Source organism: Protomyctophum parallelum (genome assembly GCF_964188405.1).
Source record: "Protomyctophum parallelum genome assembly, chromosome: 4".
Lineage (NCBI taxonomy): Eukaryota > Metazoa > Chordata > Actinopteri > Myctophiformes > Myctophidae > Protomyctophum > Protomyctophum parallelum.
This window is the reverse complement of record NC_139700.1, coordinates 48768846-48792958: the sequence shown is the minus strand read 5'-3', so window position 1 is coordinate 48792958 and position 24113 is coordinate 48768846. Positions and strand designations below refer to the sequence as shown.

General features: G+C 46.4%; 1 protein-coding gene across 1 annotated transcript in view; it reads right to left on the bottom strand.

The window, feature by feature from the left end:
• dennd11 (DENN domain containing 11) overlaps positions 1-24113 on the bottom strand; it is a 55438-nt gene that overhangs the window by 27468 nt on the left and 3857 nt on the right. The window contains exons 3-4 of the mRNA XM_083762853.1: positions 20856-20955; positions 20281-20439 (exon numbers count right to left, since the gene is read on the bottom strand). Coding sequence (XP_083618979.1) covers positions 20281-20439; positions 20856-20955 — 259 coding nt within the window. The remainder of the gene's footprint in view (positions 1-20280; positions 20440-20855; positions 20956-24113) is intronic.

Genomic DNA, 24113 nt, shown 5'->3' with positions numbered 1-24113 from the left:
GCACCTTTGTCCTCGTATCGTACACATGCCAACAGTTGCGCATCATTTGTAATATCTGTACTTTCATCAATCTGAATTGAGAATGACTCGGCCAATCTAAGTTTCTCAATCAGCTGCTCTTTGACATCATTGGCCATTTCCATGATCCGTCGCCCCACTGTACTGTATTGTTTTTAATATTTTTGCAGCTTCTTCACTTATCATGGTTTTATTCATGTCCATAGCAGCAGGTAAAATAAGATCCTCTGCGATCGTGTGGGGCTTTTTACATTGTGCAACTCTAAGCGCCACCTGATATGAAGCTTTTAATGCATTTTCACTTCCTTTTGCAGTCTTTCTTATAGTTGTCTGTTGTCCTTTGAATTTGCGCAGCATCTCTTGAAGATATTCAATAGGCTTGTGCATCAATTCACTGTGACGTGTCTCCATATGTCGCTGCAGTTTTGACGGCTTCATTGCTTCATTTGAAAGACGCGTTGAGCATATGAAACACAGTGGCAACTCTTCTCCTTTCTCAGTAGAAAATCCAAATTTAACATAATCATCACTGTATTTTCTTTTGGCCTTGGTCGCCCTTTCCCTTTTACGTTTAACAGTTTCATCTGCCTTATCGGTGCTGCTTCCCGCAGGCGCAGGTGCTGCTGCAGCCTGTTGTCCCTCCTCCTCCTCCACTACCACCACTGTGCTGCTGCAGCCTGTTGTCCCTCCTCCTCCTCCACTACCACCACTGTGCTGCTGCAGCCTGTTGTCCCTCCTCCTCCTCCTCTACCACCACTGTGCTGCTGCAGCCTGTTGTCCCTCCTCCTCCTCCACTACCACCACTGTCGGAACCGTCTTTTTTCTTATTATGAAACGCTCCATGGTGGTTCATTGCAGGCCGACTCAAGGATCAACTTCAGTAGCAGGTTATAAGTTTACCCTCAAGTACAATACCACGGTGTAAATGTGCAAAAATCAATGAATACGTTGTACCCGCGTGTCTGCCAAAACTAATTCAGTGTGTGCCGGATGTTTACATCGTGGTGTTTTTTTTTGTGTGTATTTCACACGTTGAGCATAAAACTCACTTGACTTTTTAAAATGTTAGATTCGACTTAAGTTATTATTATTATTCACAAACAAGTAAAAATAGTGCAAATAAGTTTTATAAATAGTTATATTTATATTAAAAAGGTAAAAAAAAAGTAAAGAAAAAAAAGGCAAAAATACAACTTTTCTGAATGCCTGGCTGCGGACCACCAGCAGTACCTCCGCGGACCACCGGTTGAAAACCCCTGCTCTATAGGACCATTACTACTATGAAAGTGCAGTCTAAGTTGCAGCTTCGTTGTGATAAGAACAGATGGCAGACATTCTCTCTAATAGAAAGCGGGGCGGCTGGTGGATTGGTTATGGAAGGACAATTAAGGGAAAGGGCTTGATTAAAAGAAAACAAATGTTTCAAATGTTGTTGTCTTTTTCAAGGTTTTGGGGAACCCCTGTAAACCCACTCAAGTTCACTAGAACTAACATGATTACATCACTGTGTCATGAATGAGGAATAGGAAGCTATAGGCTGATTGACGCGATAGGCTGATCACAGCCGATCATGGCTGAGGCGTGAAAGCCTTTTATTCTTCTGTCCTGGGTGAGGACCATTTCACATTGTTAGTGTGCATCGAAATGGTATGAATAATATTATGGTTTTTGTGTGTGTGTGTCTGATAACCCCAACCAGGACCATGCAGAGAGATTTTGGGAGGTGACCTGATGTACTTCCAACCCCCTACTCCCCCCCCCCCCCCCCCCCGCCCCCATGCACACACAAAATAAAATAAAACCCCCAAAAATATGAAAGATTTAAACATGCACTGTGAATAAAAAACGGTGTGCATGCATACACATGTGTGCGTGCGTGCATTGTTGGTGATACATAATAAACACTTGATGATACAAAACATTACATTGTCCAGTGCTACATAATTACTTTGCCAACTCTCTGCACAACCCATACAGCATGCTACTGAGGGACTGAGGTAAGAGGTAATTATAATTACTAGTTGAATTAACACACAAATAAATGCACATGCGCATGCATTCATTCACACATTGTTTTATTAAAACGTCTTATTGATTATCATCATTTCACGTTCATTGTGTAACTTGGTGTTGGGTGTGAGGGTTGTGTAACTTCCGAGAGATCATGAAGCTACAGATAAACTGTGGTTACCTCTGGGGGATGGGGTTGTATGAGTTTGCACAACCTGTGTTTGAGAAATTAGGTTCTGTACTTCCTTAACCCATTCTGGGCGGGAACCCCTATTGGTATCTTACCCCCTCAGGCCGGGCACCATATTTGGGTTCTGTACAGTATGTACAGTATTCAAAAATTTATTTATTTTGATTCTGCTATATAAATATTTGAAGTTTTTCAGAAACCTTAGGTCGTTTTTAGAATCGGCCTTAGGCCTAAATGGGTTAACGATGAAGCATTGTGCCAAACCAGCCACAGGCTGACATGGTGATATTTTTGCTAAGCTAGTTATGGTTATATAGTTCATACAACGTAGTTACTATTTATTTGTACTCATGGCTCAAGGCTCTCATACTTCTATGGAATCAGATATTTATGCCAAGCCAGACATGGCAATGGAGGTGAGAAAGAAAGATGGAGACACAGAATCACATATTTATGCCGAGCCAGACATGGCAATGAAGGTGAGAAAGAGAGATGGAGACAGAGGACAGAGGGTAGATTGGGAGGAGAGAGTGGTAGACATCTACCAGAGTGCGGACGACTGTGTCCCTGGAACACAGGAGGACATGACGGACAACGCAGCAGGAAGACAGGCTCAGGGTGAGTGTGATAAAGTTGTGAATTCTCTTTTTAACATGTAAAAATACTACAACTGTCTGTACTTAAAGGACCACTTCATCACTTTTCAACCTATCTTCATATAATAGGTCCTTACTAATAATCATGAAAAAATGGCACGATTTTTGTGTCTCATAGGAGGGCTGTGGGCAGTTTAGAAACCGTCTTCCAGTGACATCATTAGTCAGATTTTTTTTTAAACAAGATTTTTTTACAAAGATATTTAGATTTCCATTATCGTGAGAACGATGGCTTCCATTTTCGCATTGCAACTTTTCAGGACTAGAAAGCCTGCAGTTGTTATTAGCTTGTATTCCCCATCGATGAGGTCACTGGAAGACAGTTTCTGAACTGCCCACAGCCCTCCTATGAGACACAGACTGAGTAGAAAAGAATTGCATATTTTTTTCATGATTATTAGTGAGGACCTATTATATGAAGATATGTTGAAAAGTGGTGAAGTGGTCCTTTAATTCAAGAAAAGATTATTCAGATTTCATTCAGAATTTCTAGCAGCGCAAAACACAACAATAAGTGCACATTCTTATGGCCTGGCTCTAGGGCCATAACAAATAAAGTTGAGAGCCTGGGAGACCAGACCGGATGTAACTAAAAAAAATAAAGTGCTGCAACAAATTCCAGCCAAAACAAATAGTCAAGGTTTCTCTTCGGTAGCCACTGAAGCCTGTAGCCCAGGGTTCCCTAGACGAATCCAGGAACGGGTCTCATGGTCGCAGCTTACGTATTTCCTGTAGGCGGACTCGACGTAGCTGCGGGTTTAAACCCTCACCAGGCGCACCTCTTCTACTACAGTGAACGGCAGAGTGACTGATGTTAGTCTGCCTCAAACGTTACTCTTTTACCTGCTTTTTACTAACACTAACATTACAAAGATGCCCACATTGAGATGAACTAGGGGTTACGTATGTAACCAAAGTTCTATAACAGCGAGCAAGGCTGCTCACTTATGGGAGTTTGCGCCCCCTGGCGTAAACACAGAAGCATTTATATAAACTCACAGACAATTTTGGCTGGGACTTTAAGACGTCATGACGTTAAGACCCCAGTCCACCAGGGCACCAGTATAACAGTGAGTCAACGTCCCTACGTCTTCATTCGATAACAATTGTTCTCTTCTCAAGCAACAAGAAGGGAATCTTAGTGAGCAGCCTTGCTCGCTGTTATAGAACTTTGGTTACATGCGTAACCCCTAGTTCTAATAATCAGCTTTAGCAAGGCTGCTCACTTATGGGAGACTTCATTAACTCCCTTATTGTCATCGCGAAGTCTGGACCCCTAGGGCCCGTACCTTTATCTGTGAGCAAAGGACCACAGCACGTCCCTCAACAGGACTACTGCACCCCATTGGGAAGGCCAATCAGACCTAAGTCTGCCATATGTACCTAAGAGGGGCCGACAGAACAACCGTCTTAACGCCCTGGAGAAAACCAACGTCCCCCGTGGGGAACTAAGTCTCTCCACTAACTGGAGGCCACGCCCAGGACCGCATGCGCCACTGGCGCCGCTGTCACATCCAGTCTATAGAAGGTGGCAAAGGTGGAAGACGATGCCCAACTTGCAGCGGAACAAACATCCTGAACAGAGACCCCCCTACAGAGGGCCCAGGACGATGCCATACACCTCGTGGAATGTGCCTTCAACCCTACGGGAGGCACCATATTCCTGCCAGAGTAGGACCGCTCTATAGCCTCCACGATCCACTGGGAAAGCCTAATCTTTGAGATAGGCAGTCCCACAGTCTTGGGATCCCAGGAGACAAACAGTTGTGTAGTCTTCCTCGTCGCCTCAGTCCTGTCCAAATACAACCTCAATGCCCTCACCGGACAGAGGTTATGCCTCCTCCTATCCTCCTCTGAGGCAAAGGGGGGCGGACAGAACGCCGCCAAGTCCATCGGAACCGGGGTAGCTAGGCGGTTCTTAGGTAAAAATGCCGGATTGGTCTTCATGACCACCCTTGCATCCCCATTGAACCTCATGCATTCCGCACTTGTGGACAAAGCATGGATATCACTGACCCTTTTAGCGGTCACCAAAGCTAATAATAACGCTGTCTTCAGCGACAATAGCTTCATACTCAACTCCTCCAAGGGCTCAAACGGTGGCCGGGACAGAGAGTCCAAAACCAAAGCAAGGTCCCACGAGGGGACCAGAGACTTGGTCACCGGATGAAGGTGGCTAGCCCCCTTCATGAACTGGCGCACCAGCGGGAGCTGGCCCACCGTCTTGTCCTCAAACCCGATGTGGCAGGCTGAGATAGCAGCCAGATACACCTTGACAGTGCTAAAGGCTCTGCCTTTGTCCAAGAGGTCCTGGAGGAACGACAGAACGACCCTTACTGGTGCTTGAAATGGCACAACTTGAGCTGGTGAACACCAGTCTTCAAACAACCGCCACCTCATATCATAAGCATCCCTGGTCGACTGCGCCCTCGCACACTGAATAGTGTCGATGACGCTCTGGGGAAGACCCTCCGCGCCAAGATTCAACCTCTCACGGGCCAAGCCCAGAGGTCTAGATCTTCCGGCCGTGGGTGGAATATCTCGCCTCCCGCCTGGGTCAATAGGTCCCTGCGCAACGGAAGCTGCCAGGGCCGACCGCACAAGAGAGGGACTATGTCTGACCTCCAAGAGCCCCACCCTGGGGCCACTAAGATCACTGACAGGCGCCGTGTCCTCAACCTCTCCAGCGTGGGAAGGATGAGAGACAACGGGGGAAACGCGTAAAGTAGGCCCTGGGGACAACGGTGCGCCAAGGCATCCAAACCTAGCGGAGCCGTCCCTGCTATGGAGAAGAACAGAGGACACTTGCTGTTCTCTTCCGACGCAAACAGATCCACTCGTGGCTCGCCGAACCTCTCCCACATCTGCCTGGCCACTGTTTTGTGCAGTGACCAAGCCGCATAGAGATATCGGCACCTGGACAACAGATCCGCCCCCGTGTTCTGGAGTCCCGGAACGTGGGAGGCTCTGACCGAAGAAGGTGCTCATCGCACCATAACGTCAGTCTGTGTGCTAGCGCATGCAGTTTGGTGGACCGTAGGCCCCCCTGCTTGTTGATATAGCACATCGTCGTGTTGTCCACATACATCGCTATCCGAACGCCCCGCTGACGCAGCGGGGCGACGGCTGCCTGTGTACACTTCACAAAAGTCCTTGGACTTAGTGACAGTCCGAAAGGAAGGACCAGATATTCGTATATCTGTCCCTTGAAGCCGAACCGCAGGAATTTTCTCTGTGGTGGGTAGATGGGAATGTGGAAATACGCGTCTCTGAGATCGAGAGTTGTATACCAGTCCCCTCGACGCATCATGCGCAGCAGAGCCTTGCTCGTGAGCATTTTGAAGCGAACCACTTTCAAATAGCCGTTCAGAGCACGTAGGTCTAGAATGGGCCGCATGCCCCCCCCCCCCCTTTCTTCTTCACGAGAAAGTAGCGGGAGTAAAACCCGGTGTTGCCCTGCTCCATGGACACCACACATATAGCCTTCTTCTCCAACAGAGACGTTATCTCGTCCTGGAGAACCTCAGCTGCCTGACCACTCTCTTGCGAAAAAAGAACGCTCCCACAAGTGGGAGGTCTCCTGGCAAACTGTAGTTTGTAACCCTTCGAGATGGTGTTCAACACCCAAGGATGAACACCACAACGATTCCACTCCTGTAGACACAGCGCCAGAGGGGTTGAAGCCAGCTCCAAACCTTTTTGTGGTAGAGCGGCGCCCCTTACGGTCAGAACCTGGACCTGGGGCCTCTGTCCTGCAATATGGACCTGGGGCTCTGGTGCTGTGTCCACGGCAGTTACACTTGCATTTCGGCCGACAGCCACGGGCCTCCTTGAAGGCCCGGGCTGCGGACCCATTCCCTTGAGTTTCAAGTGACGATTCATGAGACCGGTTTTCAGTAGAGAACACCGCTTTATTGAGAAAAGTGGCGGCACAGAAAACACTGGAGAGACATTTATGTTTGAAAAACAAGTCCTCTTCCTGTCTACACCGAGAGCGTCCGGCATGAGGCCCGTGGCCACTATGCTGCGCTTCAGAGAAACTCGGGGAAGGGTGGGGGAGACAGTGTCCGATGTCTCCCCGTGGGGCAGGTCTGGTTATTTCGCCTTCCCGCCGAGTGGCCCTCCTTCCCTGGCCCCATTGCGGGGGCCGCCGGCCGGAGAAGCCGAGGGGCGCCTGGGCCTGTCGACCCTCTTGCGGCTGCGAGGTGGGCGGGAAGATGAGGCCGCCGCTGACGGAGCCCTCTGAGCGTCGGGGACCTCGAAGGTGCTCCTCCTGGACCTGGAACGATCGTCCCTGTCCTTGGTGCGCTTGTAGGTCGGCCTGTAGGGTTGATGACCTCCGTGTCAGTCTTCGTTTGTCCATCGCGGGAGCGCATCTCCTCGAGCATGGACGCGAAGAGTGTCGAAGTGGAGACTTTCTGTTTCAATGGAGTGCGTCCCACTTTAGGGGACAGCTCCAGCCACCTGGCCCTCTCGAGGACCAGAAGTCTCGCCATGGTTCCGCCCACCATCTCCGCCTGGGCCTGAGTGAGACGGAGGAGCTCAAGGTGCAGGCGTCTCAACTCAGCCATGTGTTCGTTGGTAGGCTCGTCACCCGCCTCCAGGAGGACATGAGACGCTGACCCCTGCAGAAGGGTCGTGGCGTTCAGTGCTCTGGCCGCAGTTGAGGCGCACTTGTAGGCAGCTTTATTAAGTTTGGAGTCGTCCTTGTCCGCAGGCAAGGAGAAGTCCGGGTCCTCGTGGAAAACGTTGGGGTTGATACCCATGAGCCAGCCAGCGAAGGACTTGTCCATTGGAGGCATGGCCTCCCTCGAGGCCTGCCTCCCGTTGTCCTGCGCAGTCAAGCAGCTTCATGCCTCCGCTCAGGGAGGTGGAAGCTGAGTGAGGCTGTCTCCAGAAAGCGGACTTACCGACTTTCTTCTTCTCGAAGCCTCTGGGAAAAGTAGTTTCCGCGGTACCGAGAAGGCTTCTCGTCCTTTGTGGAAATAAATCAGATACTAATCCGTAAGGGAGACTTCGCTGCGCTGTGTTCACACATGAGAAGAAACAATCGAATGAAGACGTAGGGACGTTGACTCACTGTTATACTGGTGCCCTGGCGGGCCGGGTCTTAACGTCATGACGTCTTAAAGTCTCAGCCAAAATTGTCTGTGAGTTTATATAAATGCTTCTGTGTTTACGCCAGGGGGTGCAAACTCCCATAAGTGAGCAGCCTTGCTAAAGCTGATTATTAGAACCTGTGTAGTTTATGGCTGCTCCAACAGTAGTGGCAACATAAAAATAAAATAAAAACTGAATGTCAAAATATCCACCGTGGTGGCTGAGACCAGAGCCATTGAGTAATGGTTGAGACAAAGCAGTGAAAGGTCCTGAAAGATACATAATGTCAGTCTTACCCCAATACCCAATCTTTCTGTTTTAGGAACACAAGGCTGCTGTATTTTATACCTCATACTAAGCATTTAAAGTATGATGTATAAAGTACAGCAGCCATGTGTTCATAAAACAGAAAGACTGGGTATTGGGTAAGACTGACGTTATGTATCTTTCACTGCTTTGTCTCAACCATTAATCAATAGCTCTGGTCTCAGCCACCGCGGTGGATATTTTGACATTCCGTTTTTTTTATTCTTTTATGTTGCCACTACTGTTGGAGCAGCCATAAACTACACAGGTTCATCTCGATGTTCTGGGCATCTTTGTAATGTTAGTGTTAGTAAAAAGCAGGTAAAAGAGTAACGTTTGAGGCAAACTTAACATCAGTCACTCTGCCGTTCACTGTAGTAGAAGAGGTGCGCCTGGTGAGGGTTTAAACCCCACAGCTACGTCGAGTCCGCCTACAGGAAATACGTAAGCTGCGACCATGAGACCCGTTCCTGGATTCGTCTATAGGCGGCCCGCGGAGCGCCACCTTGTGGCCCCTGGAAGAATTTCAAAAAATATCTGGGGGTCCCAGATATAAATGGCATTAAATGGGGGTCAGTAGCCTATGCATGTCAAAATGGGCATCCTTTTCAAATGGGGTCTTACGCTGAAAATGAATTTTCAGGACAAGACCTCCACCTCGCACGTGCGGACTCGGCCCCCAGCCTGGTACCCTAGTCAAAATATGGAAAATGTATTGGGGAACCCTGCTGTAGCCTGTGAAAGAATGAAGAGAGAGCATAGTGGAAGCATGGTCTGGATGAGGAAGACACAGGCCAGCCAGGCAAGATGTCTCCCTTCCTCCGATTGCCTCTGGCTCCACCCTCCTCCAATCCAGCACTGCAATGGAATAATATCCTTCACTATAATTCCTTTGATCTTTTAGAGAGATGTTGTTCAGTTCTAGCAGGGCCGGGGTTCAGACTATATTTTTACCAGCTGCAAGCTGGTCAATATTAGCTTGTGAAAGTCCCGACAGGAGATCGACAGGAGATCATTTTCTGCTGAGCCTGCTCTGTCACCAGTTGGCAACACTGGTTGCCAAGCCTGCATATTTCCAGCCTAACGTGGATTCATTCACAGTTGCTTGCCTGGTTTGTTTTTTGGAGGCTGCTTAGCTTATTTCTGTCACGGCAGTTGCCACCACTGGCAACAACCCATAACATCCCATCGTCTGCACGGCATGGCTAGTCGAGCAGTTCTGATTGGCTGCCTCGTCTCCAGCTATGTTGCCTCTGAATTCTTTAGGGTCACTAATTTGAGCATAACAGCAGAGCGCAGTTAAAAAGTGGCTTAACGTCAGCAGCAGAGCCACAGATAATAATAATGCAGCTGGTAATGAATTGATTTAATCAATTTGGGCTTGTTTCTCTTTCTATCTCTCTGTCAGTCACTGCAAAACTGGTTCCTGTTCAAGGACAGCGCCCTAAAACAGAGAGAAGGCCCCCCGGAGTGGTTGCTGCAGGGTGTCTGGGGATGCTGTGTCTCATACTGATGGGTGTGATCACAGGCCTGGGTGTGAGCTGTGAGTATTTCATGGAGTTTGTTGCCTGAAATTTTCTAGCTGTGACAACTATTAAGGCCTTGTTTAAAAAGCAGAAGTCTTGCGCACATCCAGTTCCTCGCTGGTGCTGGACAAAAGGTAGATGCATACAGGAAACTACTATTAACCCATTTTGGGTTAATTTGGGTTAATTATGTTATACTTTAGCTATTGAAAAATAGCAGATCTACAAGCTCATAGCGCGCCACGAGCTTGTAGGTCTGCTCATTTTGAAAAATCGTAAAAATGTGGCGCAAATCTTTGAATATATATTCTTTCAAAGTGAATGTTTTTAACTCAGGTCTAATGGGTTAAGGCCACCACAGCTTGAACCCAAAACGTTGACTTTATTTTATATTCTTAAATCAAATTAATTGTTTTTTTGTATTATTGCATTGCATGATATGCATCTGAAAAGTATGATGAACAAAGTAGTGTTGACAAGTGACAATGCACATAAATAAAAGGATAAATTAACAACATTGAGATTTTCTTCTCAAATAAAGTGTTCCACCACAGATGCTTGACCTCATCATGAACAGTAGCGATAAACTGTCTTTATCATCCATTTCTGTCCTTCGCAGATCGTTCCAACTACCATACTCTGATCTCTGAGAAGAACCAGCTAAAGTCCCACAACACCAACCTGACGCAGGAGATGGACCAGCTAAAGTCCGTCAACACCAACCTTATGCGGGAGAAGGACCAGCTTCAAAGTGAAGTAAAAGTAACCTGGCTATTAATCGAGTCCGAAAAGGCCGACAACACCAACCTGACGCAGGAGAGGGACCAGCTAAAGTCCGTCAACACCAACCTTATGCGGGAGAAGGACCAGCTTCAAAGTGAAGTAAACAAGCTGAAGACACAGACAGCAGGTGAGAGTAGATACAAAATAACTATTAAATAGTGTATTATTATTATTGATATTTTAATTATTATCTGGGATATAGAGGTAGACAATCTGAGTAAGTTCATCACTGCTGGTGTATGACAACTATCATAGAACAATCATTATTCTTAAGATGCACGTCAGCCGTTTCAAGCGTCACTAATGCTCATTATAACATGACATAATTTATGTCTACTCACTCTTCCGCATTAGGCTGTGGACAGTTCAAAAACTGCCTACCAATGACATCATCAATGGGGATGGCTGCTGAAATAGATTTAATATTAATACTCTAATACTCTAAATCTGTAAAGTAACTAAATCTGTCAAATCTGCTATTTTTGGCAGAAGTGTGTAATAGAGTAGAAGTAGAAGAAGAATCAGAAGAAGAAGAAGAAGAAGAAAAAAAGAAGGAGAAGAACAAGAACAAGAACAAGAACAAGAAGAAGAAGAACAACAACAACAACAAGTGACTTCTTGGTCCCTTAATAATAATCTACTAAGTAACTAGTACCTAAGGGACTGATCGTTATTTATCCACCAGGGGCGGGTGGTGCAGATGTGATTTCATTTTTTTTATTTTTCCTCACCTCCTCACCCCCCCCCCCCCCCCCCCCCCCCCAGCCTCCAAATATTTTTTCGGGACCCCCCCTCAGGGACTGGAAGAATATATATGACCCCCCCCCCCCCCCCACACACACACACACACACACACACACCACCATAAACTTTTTTTTTTTTAATATTCACACCAACAGTATAGCAGCATAAAGTAAAGCGAACGCTGATCGTTTATTAAGCGAATAGCGCCTGCCGTCGGGGGTTCATTTGGTTCCAACACTCAACAACACTGATGATATGCCATTGCATTCTTCCAACTAAATACTGTATTGAAATATGAATCTCCGAAAATAGCAGATGCAGATCTACAAGCTCTCAACAACACGCTGATGACGCGTCTTGACAGGATGATGAAAATGAATTAATACCGGTATGCTAAATACATATGTCACGCATACCATTGTTGATACAGCTTCATAGGCTACTCCACAGAGAAAAGCATAATTTACGGAACACCAACGTTCAACAACTGCCCGCTCAGCTCATTTAGCCAGCCAGGCACCACCGAATAGTTTAACTCTTTCTTTAGTCTATTACAGGGGTACTCAACTCAAGTTAATAATATAAATAACATCAGATGGTACATTTCTCATGTGAAATTGCTGCAAAGGCCCCCAAAATGTTCCCCAAGGGCCCCCAAAATTGTGTGGCCTGCCAGGGCGTATAACTCCCGGCCTGATTTGGAGTTCCACTCCGGGCCTGCACTCTGCACCCCATTATTGGTTGGTTGGAAGGGGATCTGATTTGTATAAGCTTGGCTTGACCATACTAAACGGGCATAGAGCCCCGCTCTCCGATGGACACCGCGCATGGGACTGGACCCATCTTATTCAAAAAAATATTTGTGGACCTTCATAATTTCTAGTTGAGGACCCCTGGTCTATTACAACCACATACGCAGACAAAGGTAGGCTACATGGCACCGCGGCCAAAACACAAGTAGGCTACTATGACGTGACGCACACACCAGGCAACAATCCAACATTGCAATGCGAGTGCGCAAAGATGCACATGATGACAGCTGCTTTTAGACCAGCCCTACCGTATTCTGAATGAGAATCTGTCTCGAATGCGCTTTTCTCCGCCACCGTGTCGACGATGCGTTGTGAAGACGGTAGAGTCTCTTCCATCAAAATGTCCAATTATTGTCCATCAACATAAAGGCTAAGGTGTTCCTGTGATGTTGTGCTACTTTCTATGTGGAGGTCGTTAACAAGCAACTTGAGTCACCAACAGTAACTTCTGAGAAGTTTATATGATATCGTTACGTCTTCCATGACCTCAGCCGCAACATTATTATTATTGCTGCATCTTCAGCAGCGGTGCTGTCAGCCTGCTGCTAGATCCTCGCCTTCCTCCTCTCTGACACCGACAACACTGGCTCTTTTCAGCCTGTTGCTGCTGGCCCGCAATTCAAACATCGCGGTTCATAGCTTGAAACTTTTTTCGCTTTTTCTACTGGAAATATCATGAACGCAGAATCAATATGTCCCGCGCTGTTTTGAAGTCAGACGGGGCAAACTACATCAGCGGCCGGGGGAGGGACCTTTGCTGGTAGAACAGATCTACAAGCTAACAACGTGCCACCAAGCAACACGTTGTTAGCTTGTAGATCTGTTCTATTTGCATGCCCAGTTGCGCACACATGGAAGATACCAAGTACACTCGCCACACAGGGTAAACTTTATATAGCTAGGAGTAAAACACTATGAAAAACAAAATAATCAAAACGTTTTTTAAATAGAAAATTCAGCAAAATAAAGTTGTACAACCCCCCCTAATCCAAAATAAAAATAAACATATCCCCCCCTCAGGCTCAAAAAATAGCCATAACCACTTTAATGCATTAACACCAGGAAAGCATGTGTCATTTTAGAATGACGCGTTCAAAAATAAAAGATATTCAAGCTGCCACAGTTTGGTGCCATGCACGCTGACGTTATGCGAGCTTGTACATCTGCTACAAGTGAGCTTGTACATCAGTGATTTTCACAAGTGTTGCCTCTTTCTTATGTTATAGCATAGTTTGTTGAAAAGGAAGGGTTGTCCGCACAACTGTAGAATCAGAATCAGAATCAATCTTTATTGTCACATCACATTACAAGTAAGGTGGGTGAAAAACTTGGTTGTGCAGGCTCAAATTGCAGTTTAAAGGTAGAGAGAAAGAACATGCATAACATAACAAAGTGAGTGCAAAAGAAATAGAGTTCATCATGGGTGCATCTATGTATACGACTAGGCAAAAAGTCTAAAACTTAGCTCTTGTTCAGCAATCTGATTGCTGACAAATAAAAGCTGTTCAAGAGCCTCGTAGTACTGCTCCCGATGCTCCTGAAACGCTTGCCTGGCCGTGGGTGCTGCAGCGGCTTGAACAGGCTGTGGCTGGGGTGGTAAATGTCCCTGATTATGCTTTCCGCTTTAGCCACGCAGCGTCTCTCATGTATTTCCTGGAGGGGGGGAAGCTCCCCGCCCACGATGCGCTGCGCTGTTCGCACCACTCTCTGCAGTGATCTGCGTTCCGCAGCGGTGCAGTTTCCAAACCATGCGGTGCTGCCACTTGTCAGGACACTCTCTATGGTGCTGCTGTAGAACGCTCTGAGGATGCGTGGGCTCACTCGGAACTTCTTCAGGCGGCGGAGGCAATACAGTCTCTGTTGGGCTTTTTTCACCACTGTTTTGGTGTGTGTGGCCCACTTCAGGTCCTTGGAGATTTGGATCCCCAAGAATTTAAAGTCGCTGACTTGTTCCACTGCGACGCCGTCGATGAAGATGGGTGCGTGCTCTCTCTCCTGTCTCCTGAAATCCACGACCAGCTCTTTGGTCTTACTGACGTTGAGAGCGAGGTTGTTTTCCTGACACCACTGTGTCAGTGTGTCAACCTCAGCTCTGTAGGCCGTCTCGTCGTCACTTTCAATGAGGCCCATCACTGTAGTATCATCTGCGTACTTAATGATGACGTTGGAGCTGTGTGTGGCCTTGCAGTCATGTGTGTACAGGGAATAGAGGAGAGGGCTCAGCACACAGCCCTGGGGTGCTCCCGTGTTGAGGGTCAGGGGGTCCGATGTGATGTTTCCCATTCTCACCACCTGACGGCGATCTGATAAAAAGTTCAGTATCCAGCTGCACATGGCCGGGTGCAGTCCTAGATCCCTGAGCTTTGCGTCTAGTCTGGTGGGAACAATGGTGTTAAAAGCTGAGCTATAATCCACAAAGAGCATTCGGACACATCTGTTCTTGCCCCCCCTATCCAGGTGGGTGAGTGCAGAGTGTAGCGCCAGGGCAACTGCATCGTCGGTGGATCGGTTCTGACGATATGCAAATTGCCATGGGTCCAATGTGGCCGGTAGCACAGAGCAAATATAGTCTCTCACCAGTCTTTCGAAACATTTGCTCACAATCGGAGTGAGGGCCACCGGTCTCCAGTCGTTCAGACACGCCACCTTGGAGTGTTTGGGGACCGGTACCACAATGGATTACTTGAAGCCAGACGGGACCACAGCTTGGGAGAGGGAGAGGTTGAAGATGGTCGTAAACACTCCTGCCAGCTGGGCTGCACATACCTTCAGCACCCGGCCTGGGATGCCATCGGGACCAACGGCTTTGCGGGTATTCACCCGCTGGAAGGCTCTGCGCACGTCAGCTTCCGAGATGGTTAAAGGGCTGGCCTCCGCAGGTAGTACAGGCGGTGGGAGGTTGTGGCTCCCTGGGTTATGCTCAAAGCGACCATAAAAGGTGTTCAGCTCACCAGGGAGGGAGGCATTCTCTGCACATCTGGCTCTTCCTCTGAAGTCTGTGATGGTCCGAAGCCCCTGCCATGTGGTCCTCACGTCCCCGCTCTCAAATTGGTCCTCCAACTTGGCTGAGTATTCCTTCTTCGCTCTTTTGATGGTTTTCTGGAGCACTGCTCGGGTGTCCCCCAGATCACCGGATCTGAAGGCGGCATTTCGTGCGAGTAGGGCGACACGGACCTCGCTGTTGATCCAGGGTTTCTCATTGGGGTAGGTCCTGATTGACTTCACTGGGACCACGTCGTCTATGCATTTGCTAATGAAACACATGACCGTGTCTGAGAACTCATTGATGTCCTCAGCAGCGTTCTGAAACATCTCCCAGTCTACATGGTCAAAACAGTCTTGTAGCATAGAGTCTGATTGGTCAGACCATGTCCGAACCTCCCTCTCCTTGATGGGCTCACGCTTCAGCCTCTGCCTATAGGCAGGAAGCAGCTGGATGGCGCTGTGGTCCGACTTCCCAAAAGGAGGGCGGAGGAGGGGCTTATAGGCGCCAGGGAAGGTGGTATAACAGTGGTCCAGAATTTTGTCACCCCTAGTGTTACAGGTGATATGTTGGTGGTATTTTGGGAGAACTTTCTTCAGATTTGCTCTGAAATCACCTGCAACTACCACAACAGACTCTGGATGGGCAGTTTCCATTTCACTGATGACCTTGTGGAGCTCTTTGAGTGCTGTGTCTATATCCGCCTTTGGATGTATATAAACACCTATAAAAAACACTGTGCTGAACTCCCTTGGTAGCCAGAACGGTCTGAGTTGTATCATGACATATTCCACATCTGGACAGCAGAGGGAGCCAATGGTCTGCACATCAGAGCACCAGGTGTCACTGACGTACACACACACACCTCCTCCTCGTACCTTTCCGGTCAGTTCTACTGTCCTGTCAACACGGAAGTGAGCATAGCCAGGTAGCTCTATCGCTGAGTCTGGTATGTCAGCGTCCAGCCACGTCTCAGAGAGACAAACAATAGCGGTGTTCCGTGTCTCTCCTTGGAACTTCACCCTCGCCCGAAGTTCCGTCATCTTGTTGTCCAGTGATTGGACGTTAGCGAGCAGGATCGATGGCAGAGGGAGCCTGCCTCCACGTTTCCTCGCCCGCACTAGGATCCCAGCACGTCTGCTGCGGTGCCTCTGCCTTCCTCTCCAGCGTTTCTTCCGACGCTGATCGGTTGGCACTGCTACCACACCGCTAAGCCAGGGGGTTTTCCCGTCCGTAAAGCCGTGTGGTGGATCCGTTCCGTGAGATTGCGGTGAGTCAAGAGCAAGCGCCGATCTGATTTCTAAAAGTGTGTGCCTATCATAAGTGTATGTAAAGGAGGCTATGTGTGTGAGTTTAAAACAAACAATAAAAACACTAAAAAGGCTAAAGAGACTGCAAATAGAGCGTACACAGCTGCAGCCATACGTCGGCGCAGCCATCATGTGGGGGATAACCCTTCCTTTTCATTGTACGTATATTTCTTGTTCAGCACCTGTAGAATTTCTGGAGATGTGTGTGCTTCCTTTTTGGCTCCTATCTATAGTATAGTTTGTTGCATTAGTTTTGATGCAGTAAGTGCTTTTTTTTAAATTATTTTATTGGTATTTTTCAATTTGCTGTCATCTGTGGACGGTAGCCCCCAGGGGATCCTGACCCACAGGTTGGGAACAAGTTTACTTGAGTCCCTAGAAAATAGCCGCTCTAAGCTCAGAGAGCGTGTTTTGAGTTTGTACATTTTTGATCTTTGTGATTTTTTTTATATTTCTGGAGTAATATGTGTTTATTGTATGAATATTCATGAATATGTATAAAATGTATGAATATTCATGACTAATGTTGTTCAGATGTTCAGCTAGCAGAGCAGGTTGAAAGATCTTAAAGGGATAGTTCACCCCAAAAAATCTCTCTTTATTTAGGGCAGGGATTTTTACTGATTCATTTCGAATTCATCAATTATAGAAAAAGAATAACGCAATTGTACACATCTTAGTCGCGCACCACAATGTACATTCCACTGTTCTGAAGTATTGTGCCGTTTCAAAGTATTGTTTTTTTTATACAGAAGGTCCTTTATAGGCTACCTATCCTGAATATATTCCTATAATTATTGCTACAACATTGCACTGATCTGTACCACCTTGATAAAACAATAAACTATATTTTGTTGCTTAAGCTTATGTATTTATTCACTATTTATCGATTGACTCGTATACCAAGGGCGCCATTTCCTTAAATGGTGTACAATAGAGGTGTCAAGCCAGCATTTACATTTAAAAAAAATCACACCCATGTGAAGTGAGGGGCGCTCTTATCAATCATATATCCTCATGCCGGCCAATCACAATTTGCGTCCTCACTTTTAGCTTCAATATGTACTTTGCTCAGCAAATCAAAGCATTGCTATATGGGGTGATCAGCCAATCACAAGCCAATGTTTGTGTTCACCCAAAACCCGGAAAGCTGGGCATATGAGGGGCTAGCACCCCTCAAAGAAAGTCTCCGAGTTTTCATTAAGATGCTTTGTCTGCTGAATTGTATTTGTTGATGTTTAATTATGATGTACAGCACCAGATTGAATTGTATAGGCCTATTCAATATTCAAGTATTGAGGTTGATGATGTTCATAACCACCCCCCCAAAATAATTTGGCGACTCCCCGAGGGGTCGCGGCCCACGGGTTGAGAACCCCTGCTTTAGGGAAGGAAATGAGTTGCCATTTACTGAAGTGTCTAAACACGATAACACAGCAGGACTTAAACAGAGAATAAAACACGTTGGTTTGGGGGTGTCAGTGACATGTTATCAATGCCATTAAGTGCAGTATTACGTGATGAAAAACATCCCACACACACACACACGTCTCGGACAGAATCCATTTGTGTTCAATCCTAAAGCCTTGCCTAGACAGCTGGCTGCACTCCACACGATTCAAGAAGTCAACTCCAATTGCATTATAAACTAGTATAAATGCATTTCCCACATGTAACAGTAGCTCTGCGTTATCTTTATACGCATATAAGCCAATGAGGAGATAAGATCTCCTGAAGCAGGACGGAGCCGTGACTGAAGAGGACAGACGTTGTCAAGGTTTCTTTCAGTTCACAGCTTAAACTCATTCTAGACGGGAATCCCTTTTGGTGTTTTAACTACCGGTAAGCATTGAGTTATACTTTAGCTATTGAAAAATAGCAGATCTACAAGCTCATAGCGCTTGTAGGTCTGCTACTTTTCTGAAAAATCATGAAAATGTGGCCCAAATGCTTGAATATATTCTTTCAGAGTGGGGGGGAAGGGGGTCTCTGGAACAACATATTTCCAGATGGGGGTCGGCGGCCGAATTCATATATTTTTGGGGGTCCTTGACATGAAATGTTTGAGAACCACTGACATAGAAACATGGGTTATTCACTTATTCAGAAAACTGTCATGATTTAGAAAACATTTTGTAGAATCGAACTCAGGTCTAAATGGGTTAAGCTTAATTTATAGGCTAATCCGCGTCACGAGTAGCCCTGTGGCTCAGGGTTCATGTTTAATAGATGAGAAGAATGTTTAAAATACAGGAAGAGCAGGACGGAGGCAAATAAAAAGGGAAATCTGTGAAAATATAACAGGTGGGAATTGAAACAAACGGGGAGGAAATATGGAAATAGAGTGGTGCAGGGTTCACACACACACACACACACACACACACACACACACACACACAACACAACCACACACACACACACAGCACACACAGCACAGCAAAGCTTACGACGCGTCGCAATGCGATGCGTTATTAACTTGTAGATCAGCTATTTTCACTATTTTTGTACGTCACTATTGGCAAAGTATTAGGGTGTAAGATACTGTACATGGTTGATGATACGATACATGGACGATAGGTTCATAGTGTACGATTAAATTATTTAATATCGATACTGTAAAGCAGGGTGCCCAAAAGGTAGATTGCAATCTACCAGTAGATCACAAAAGCTGTGCAGGTCTACAGTAGATCACATGACATGACCCTAAATAATATTTAATTTAAATATAAAAATATATAGTTCTTGGCACCTGCCACTTGAATTAAGGAGACTTCAAACGGTCCTGTCAGCTCAAACTCACAATGTAATATTGTTTTCAAGAGTACGTGTGGACAGAAACGCAAAAACAATAAACCCCTACCTCTCCCGTATCCCCCTGCCATTTCCCATTCCAAGTGCATTTGTCTTACTGTATATGTACTGTAACGCCAGCTCCCCTATTCCAAAAGCACCATCAGGTACATTTCTTAACTATTTACAGCAATGGTATAAGTAGCTCTCAAGTCAAAAAAGTGTGGTCACACCTGCTGTAAAGTGTAAACTATTTAGCAAAACATAAATATCTGTGTGAAACGTGTGGATAGTGCAGGTTTTTTTTTTAAAGTTGGTTATTGGTTCTATAAATATTGCATATATGTTGGGTTAAATGCCAAACCCCCACTGTACATCTCCTCCTCTCCATCCGAAACACGTCTTACTCATAGACTGTAAAAGATATAGACAAAGCGTTCCCCGGGTCTAACATGGACGCAAAATAAAGCCAGTAATTCCTTGCACTGTAAGTCGCCATATTTCTAGATCCGTTTGGGCCCAGCTGGCCATTGGCTGGCTCCGTTTGGGCCCAGCAGCTGGCCCATTGGCTGGCCCAGACAACGAGGCGAGACTTCCCCCTTCTTCTTCGTTGGTTTTTATTTTGACTCGAACGGGGGGTGGCTCCCGATCATAGACTGTAACGGTAGCCACGCCCCTCAGAACATACGCGACTTTATGGTCATTTTTTTTAAATAAATGGGACCATAATTTTCCAAAAATAATATTATGACATGAGAAATGAGACTTTAAACTAGTGACTGGAAGCAGAAAGTATTCATGACCATGTTTATTAAGGTAATACAGTCTAGGTGAAGTTGTGACAGCGCCACAACAGGCCATTATATGAACTTTCAGGATGTCCCGATTTCCTTAGTAGTGGCTTCACGAAATATCTGTCTGACTGCATGCCCCCCTGGTCTGACTGCCCCCCTGGTCTGACTGCCCCCCTGGTCTGACTGCCCCCCTGGTCTGACTGCACCCCCCTGGTCTGACTGCCCCCCCCCTGGTCTGACTGCCCCCCCTGGTCTTACCTGACTTGGTTCTCCAGGAACTGCATGTATCTGTAGAGCAGCGTGTAGGAGGGAGACAGGATGCCCACAGACTTCATGCGTGCTCCTCGCTCCACCTCACTCTCCACGGGCATGTTGGCAAAACAGGCCAGGCCGAAGTAGCAGCCTTTACGGAAATATCTGGACCGGAGACAGAGACAGAGACATGTTGATTTATGAGTGAGGATGCTTAAAACTCATTTAGGCCTGAGATCAGATTCTAAAAATGTCTTCTACATCCTGACAGTTTTCTGAAAAAGCTATGTTTCCATGTCAGTCGTTCTTCAATGTTTCAAAAATAGCAGACCTACAAGCTTGTAGCGTGCCACTCGGTGGCGCGCTATGAGCTTGTAGATCTGCTATTTTCCAACAGCTAAAGCATAACATAATGCCAACACCAAAAAGGGGTTCCCGCCCCAAAATGGGTTAATACGGACATTGTCACGAGACAACGATCAATCATGTACAGTTTAGTAGAATACTTTATTTGAAATGATACGCTAAGAGATTCTTCCTGTGTTCCAATGTTTATTGTTGATTATAGCTGGAATACTTACATAAAGTCGCTGGCAATCCGGTGGGAGCCGCTGGCCATCGACTTGAACTCCACTCCATCGAGATTAATGTCTTGAGGCAAGCACCATTCTATCATGTTGCCTGGAGCGCACGCACGCACACGCACACACGCACACGCACACGCACACGCACACACACACACACACACACACACACACACACACACACACACACACACACACACACACACACACACACACACACACACACACACACACACACACACACACACACTTAAACATTCTTCCCTAAATGTCCCTTTCCTTTTACTACATTTCACTGTGACCACTTCTTCTATTTTGTTTCTTTTCTAAGGAGGGCGAGTTAAAAAGGAAAGTCATCTGAAGACAGGCAGGTTAATCTACTACAGTTAATCTGAATTTGTTTGCCCTAAAAAGGTGTATTTTTAATCAACTCTATTCAGACTTATGTCTCGAAGGAAAAGCACCATGATATTATATTGGCTTCCAGCCATCCATAATGTCACACACTAATCTGTCACAGCTGACTGTAGAATTGAGTATGCGTGGAGTATGTGTGGAGTATGCGTGGACTAGTATGTGTGTCCTGTCTGGGAGAGATCAACGCATGCCAAGAAAGTTAAACTCCACACAGAAAGGGCCTTTCTGGTAGGGGGCACGGTGGCACAGTTGGTAGTGCTGTCGCCTCACAGCTAGAAGGTCCTGGGTTCGATTCCCGCTCGGGACGCTGTGGGTGCTGGCGGCGTGTTTCCTCCTCCGCGTCATCAGTGCCCATACCCGAAGGCGGGGTTGGCGAAAGGGCCTTTCTGTGTGGAGTTTGCATGTTCTCCCCGTGTCCCCTAGGGTAGGTACCCTCACAAAAAACATGCAGTAATCCTGGTCACTAAACTGCCTCCCCCTGGCCAGCCGGGGCGCCTGATGGAGGGTAAAGGAACTGGTTGGAATAACGTGTTCCTTCCACGCGCTACGTCCAACCAGGGAAACTCCCCCCTGTCAGGTGTAAAGGAGCAACTTGGACACTCAGGCATGAAGGAAGCATGAGTTCAAGTCCGTTGCTCTCCCCTTGTCCCCCATATATGGGGACTAGGTTGGTGGAGGGTGTGTAGAGCCCAGGATCACATTAGATGATTGACACAGGGGTGAAAAATGGGTTACAAAATCGTGGGATCAAAAATATATATATAAAAAAAGAAAGGGCCTTTCTGTGTGGAGCTTGCATGTTCTCCCCTCACAAAAACATGCAGTAATCCTGGTCTCTAAAACTACCTCCCCCTGGCCAGCCTGTCGGAATAACGTGTTCCTTCCACGTCCGGCCAGGGAAATTCCCCCGTCAGGTGAAAAGAAGCAGCTTGGACTCCTCATGCATAGAAGGAGGCATGAGGTCAGTCCACTGCCCCCCCCCCCCCCTCCCCCCATGTTGGCAGAGGAAGTGTAGCGCCCAGGATTACATTAGATAATTGGCACTGGGTGAAAAAACTACAATCAGCGTTGAACAACACCTGCCACTTGATCACTGGTTGCTTAGTTGAAAAGGCTAAACAAAAATCTAGGAGCGCACACGGTCCAGTAGTGGGGAGGTGCTGCTGACCGCATGAGATAAAGAAACTAAGAAAAGAAAGAGGCCGCATACCCTGAAGAAGGCATCCTGCTTGCCGAAACCTTGGTTTAATAAAGTTTCTAGCATCGTGACTACGAGCCGTGCGGCCTCTTTCCTTTCCTAGTCATATAGTTAGAAAAGGCTATACCAACGTGAACAACCTCCATCTCTTGGCTGGCGTTGCTCCAGCAGATGTGAGACGGTCACGGGACACCGCCAGCCGAGTGAAGATGACAAAGAGCTATACCAGTGATGAACGCCACCTCCCTCATGGACGTTGAAAATCCAGTGCGCTGCGCACCGGGTGTGCCGAGTGCACGCACTGAGCAACCCTACCCCTAGGGTTGCTCAGTGTGAATGGTGTGTTGTAACTGGTCGTTCGTAAATAAGGCACACTGAACGCACTCTGTGACGTCACCGCCCACCACACTCAACAAACTGACCACATTCCCGGTGCGCATAGCCGAACGCGCCCTAAAACAGGGTGCATTTTGCATCCCAAAACGCAGTTTATAGTTAGGGGACGCAATAAAACAACGACCTCTGCATCCACGGGATGCACTGTACTGTACTGTTTTTTATTCTAGTTTATTTTGCTAGCTTTAGTTATAATAATCATTTCTTCTTCTGTTTTCTACATGAATATAACCCACATTATAACCATATAAAATTAAATGAGAGTTAAACGCTGCAACTTGTAAAAATGGCAAAATATGACTCCTAACGTTGTTGAAGTGGGACTCATAAAATGTCCCTGTGACTCATCTAAAAGACCATCCCTGCATCCTGGGACTCATTACATTGTAAACCTATTTACATCACTGCCAGCCCCTAACAACATCTCGGAAAGAAACCAGGCTCCAGCAATGGACAACAAAGCTTCATAATGACCCCCCCCCCCTCTAACCACAATGCTTCAAAGACACGAAAAGAAGAAGTAGAATTGAGAATTAAGTGAAAGAGGGAAGTCGTAGAAGACAAACGTTCATCTGCGCTTCATGTCACATAACAGGGCTGTCAGCATTTTGTTTGCCCTGCAGGTGCATTTTTTTTAAGATTCAAACTTCAAAAAGGTGTTTAATAGGAAGTAAAAGGAGAAACAGTCCTGATGAAGACAAACAGTCCTGACAAAGAACAGGACAAGAACAGTAAGATATAGATACTAGATACTGTTACGTTCTTAGTTTATACATGATTCACGATAACTAGTTTTTATATTATGTGATGTATGCCATGCTTTTGTTATTGCTTAATGGAAGTCGCTCTGGATTAAGAGAGTCTGCTAAATGCCTAAATTGTAAATTGTAAAAAAATAAAAATTAATATTTAGTATAGTAAGTATATTTTGCAAGTTTCAGAAGTTTCTCTCATTTTTAGGCTTGGATTATGCTATTATCCTCGTTACTGACATTTCTAATGCACAAAATAAATGTCAGTAACAAGTGAGTGGAAAAGTGAGTTTAATGTAGTTTAATGACTAAGTGTGATCTGGCCAAGCGAAGAGGCAAAACATGTCACACAGCTCTGCCAGTACCAACAAATACAGGACAACGTCTAAGGACAGACAAATAACATGTGTAAGGTAAGCACAGTTCCCACTCGCTACCTACAGTAGGAAGCTCAAGGAAAGAACAGGAATATCTATTAAGATGACCAATAAC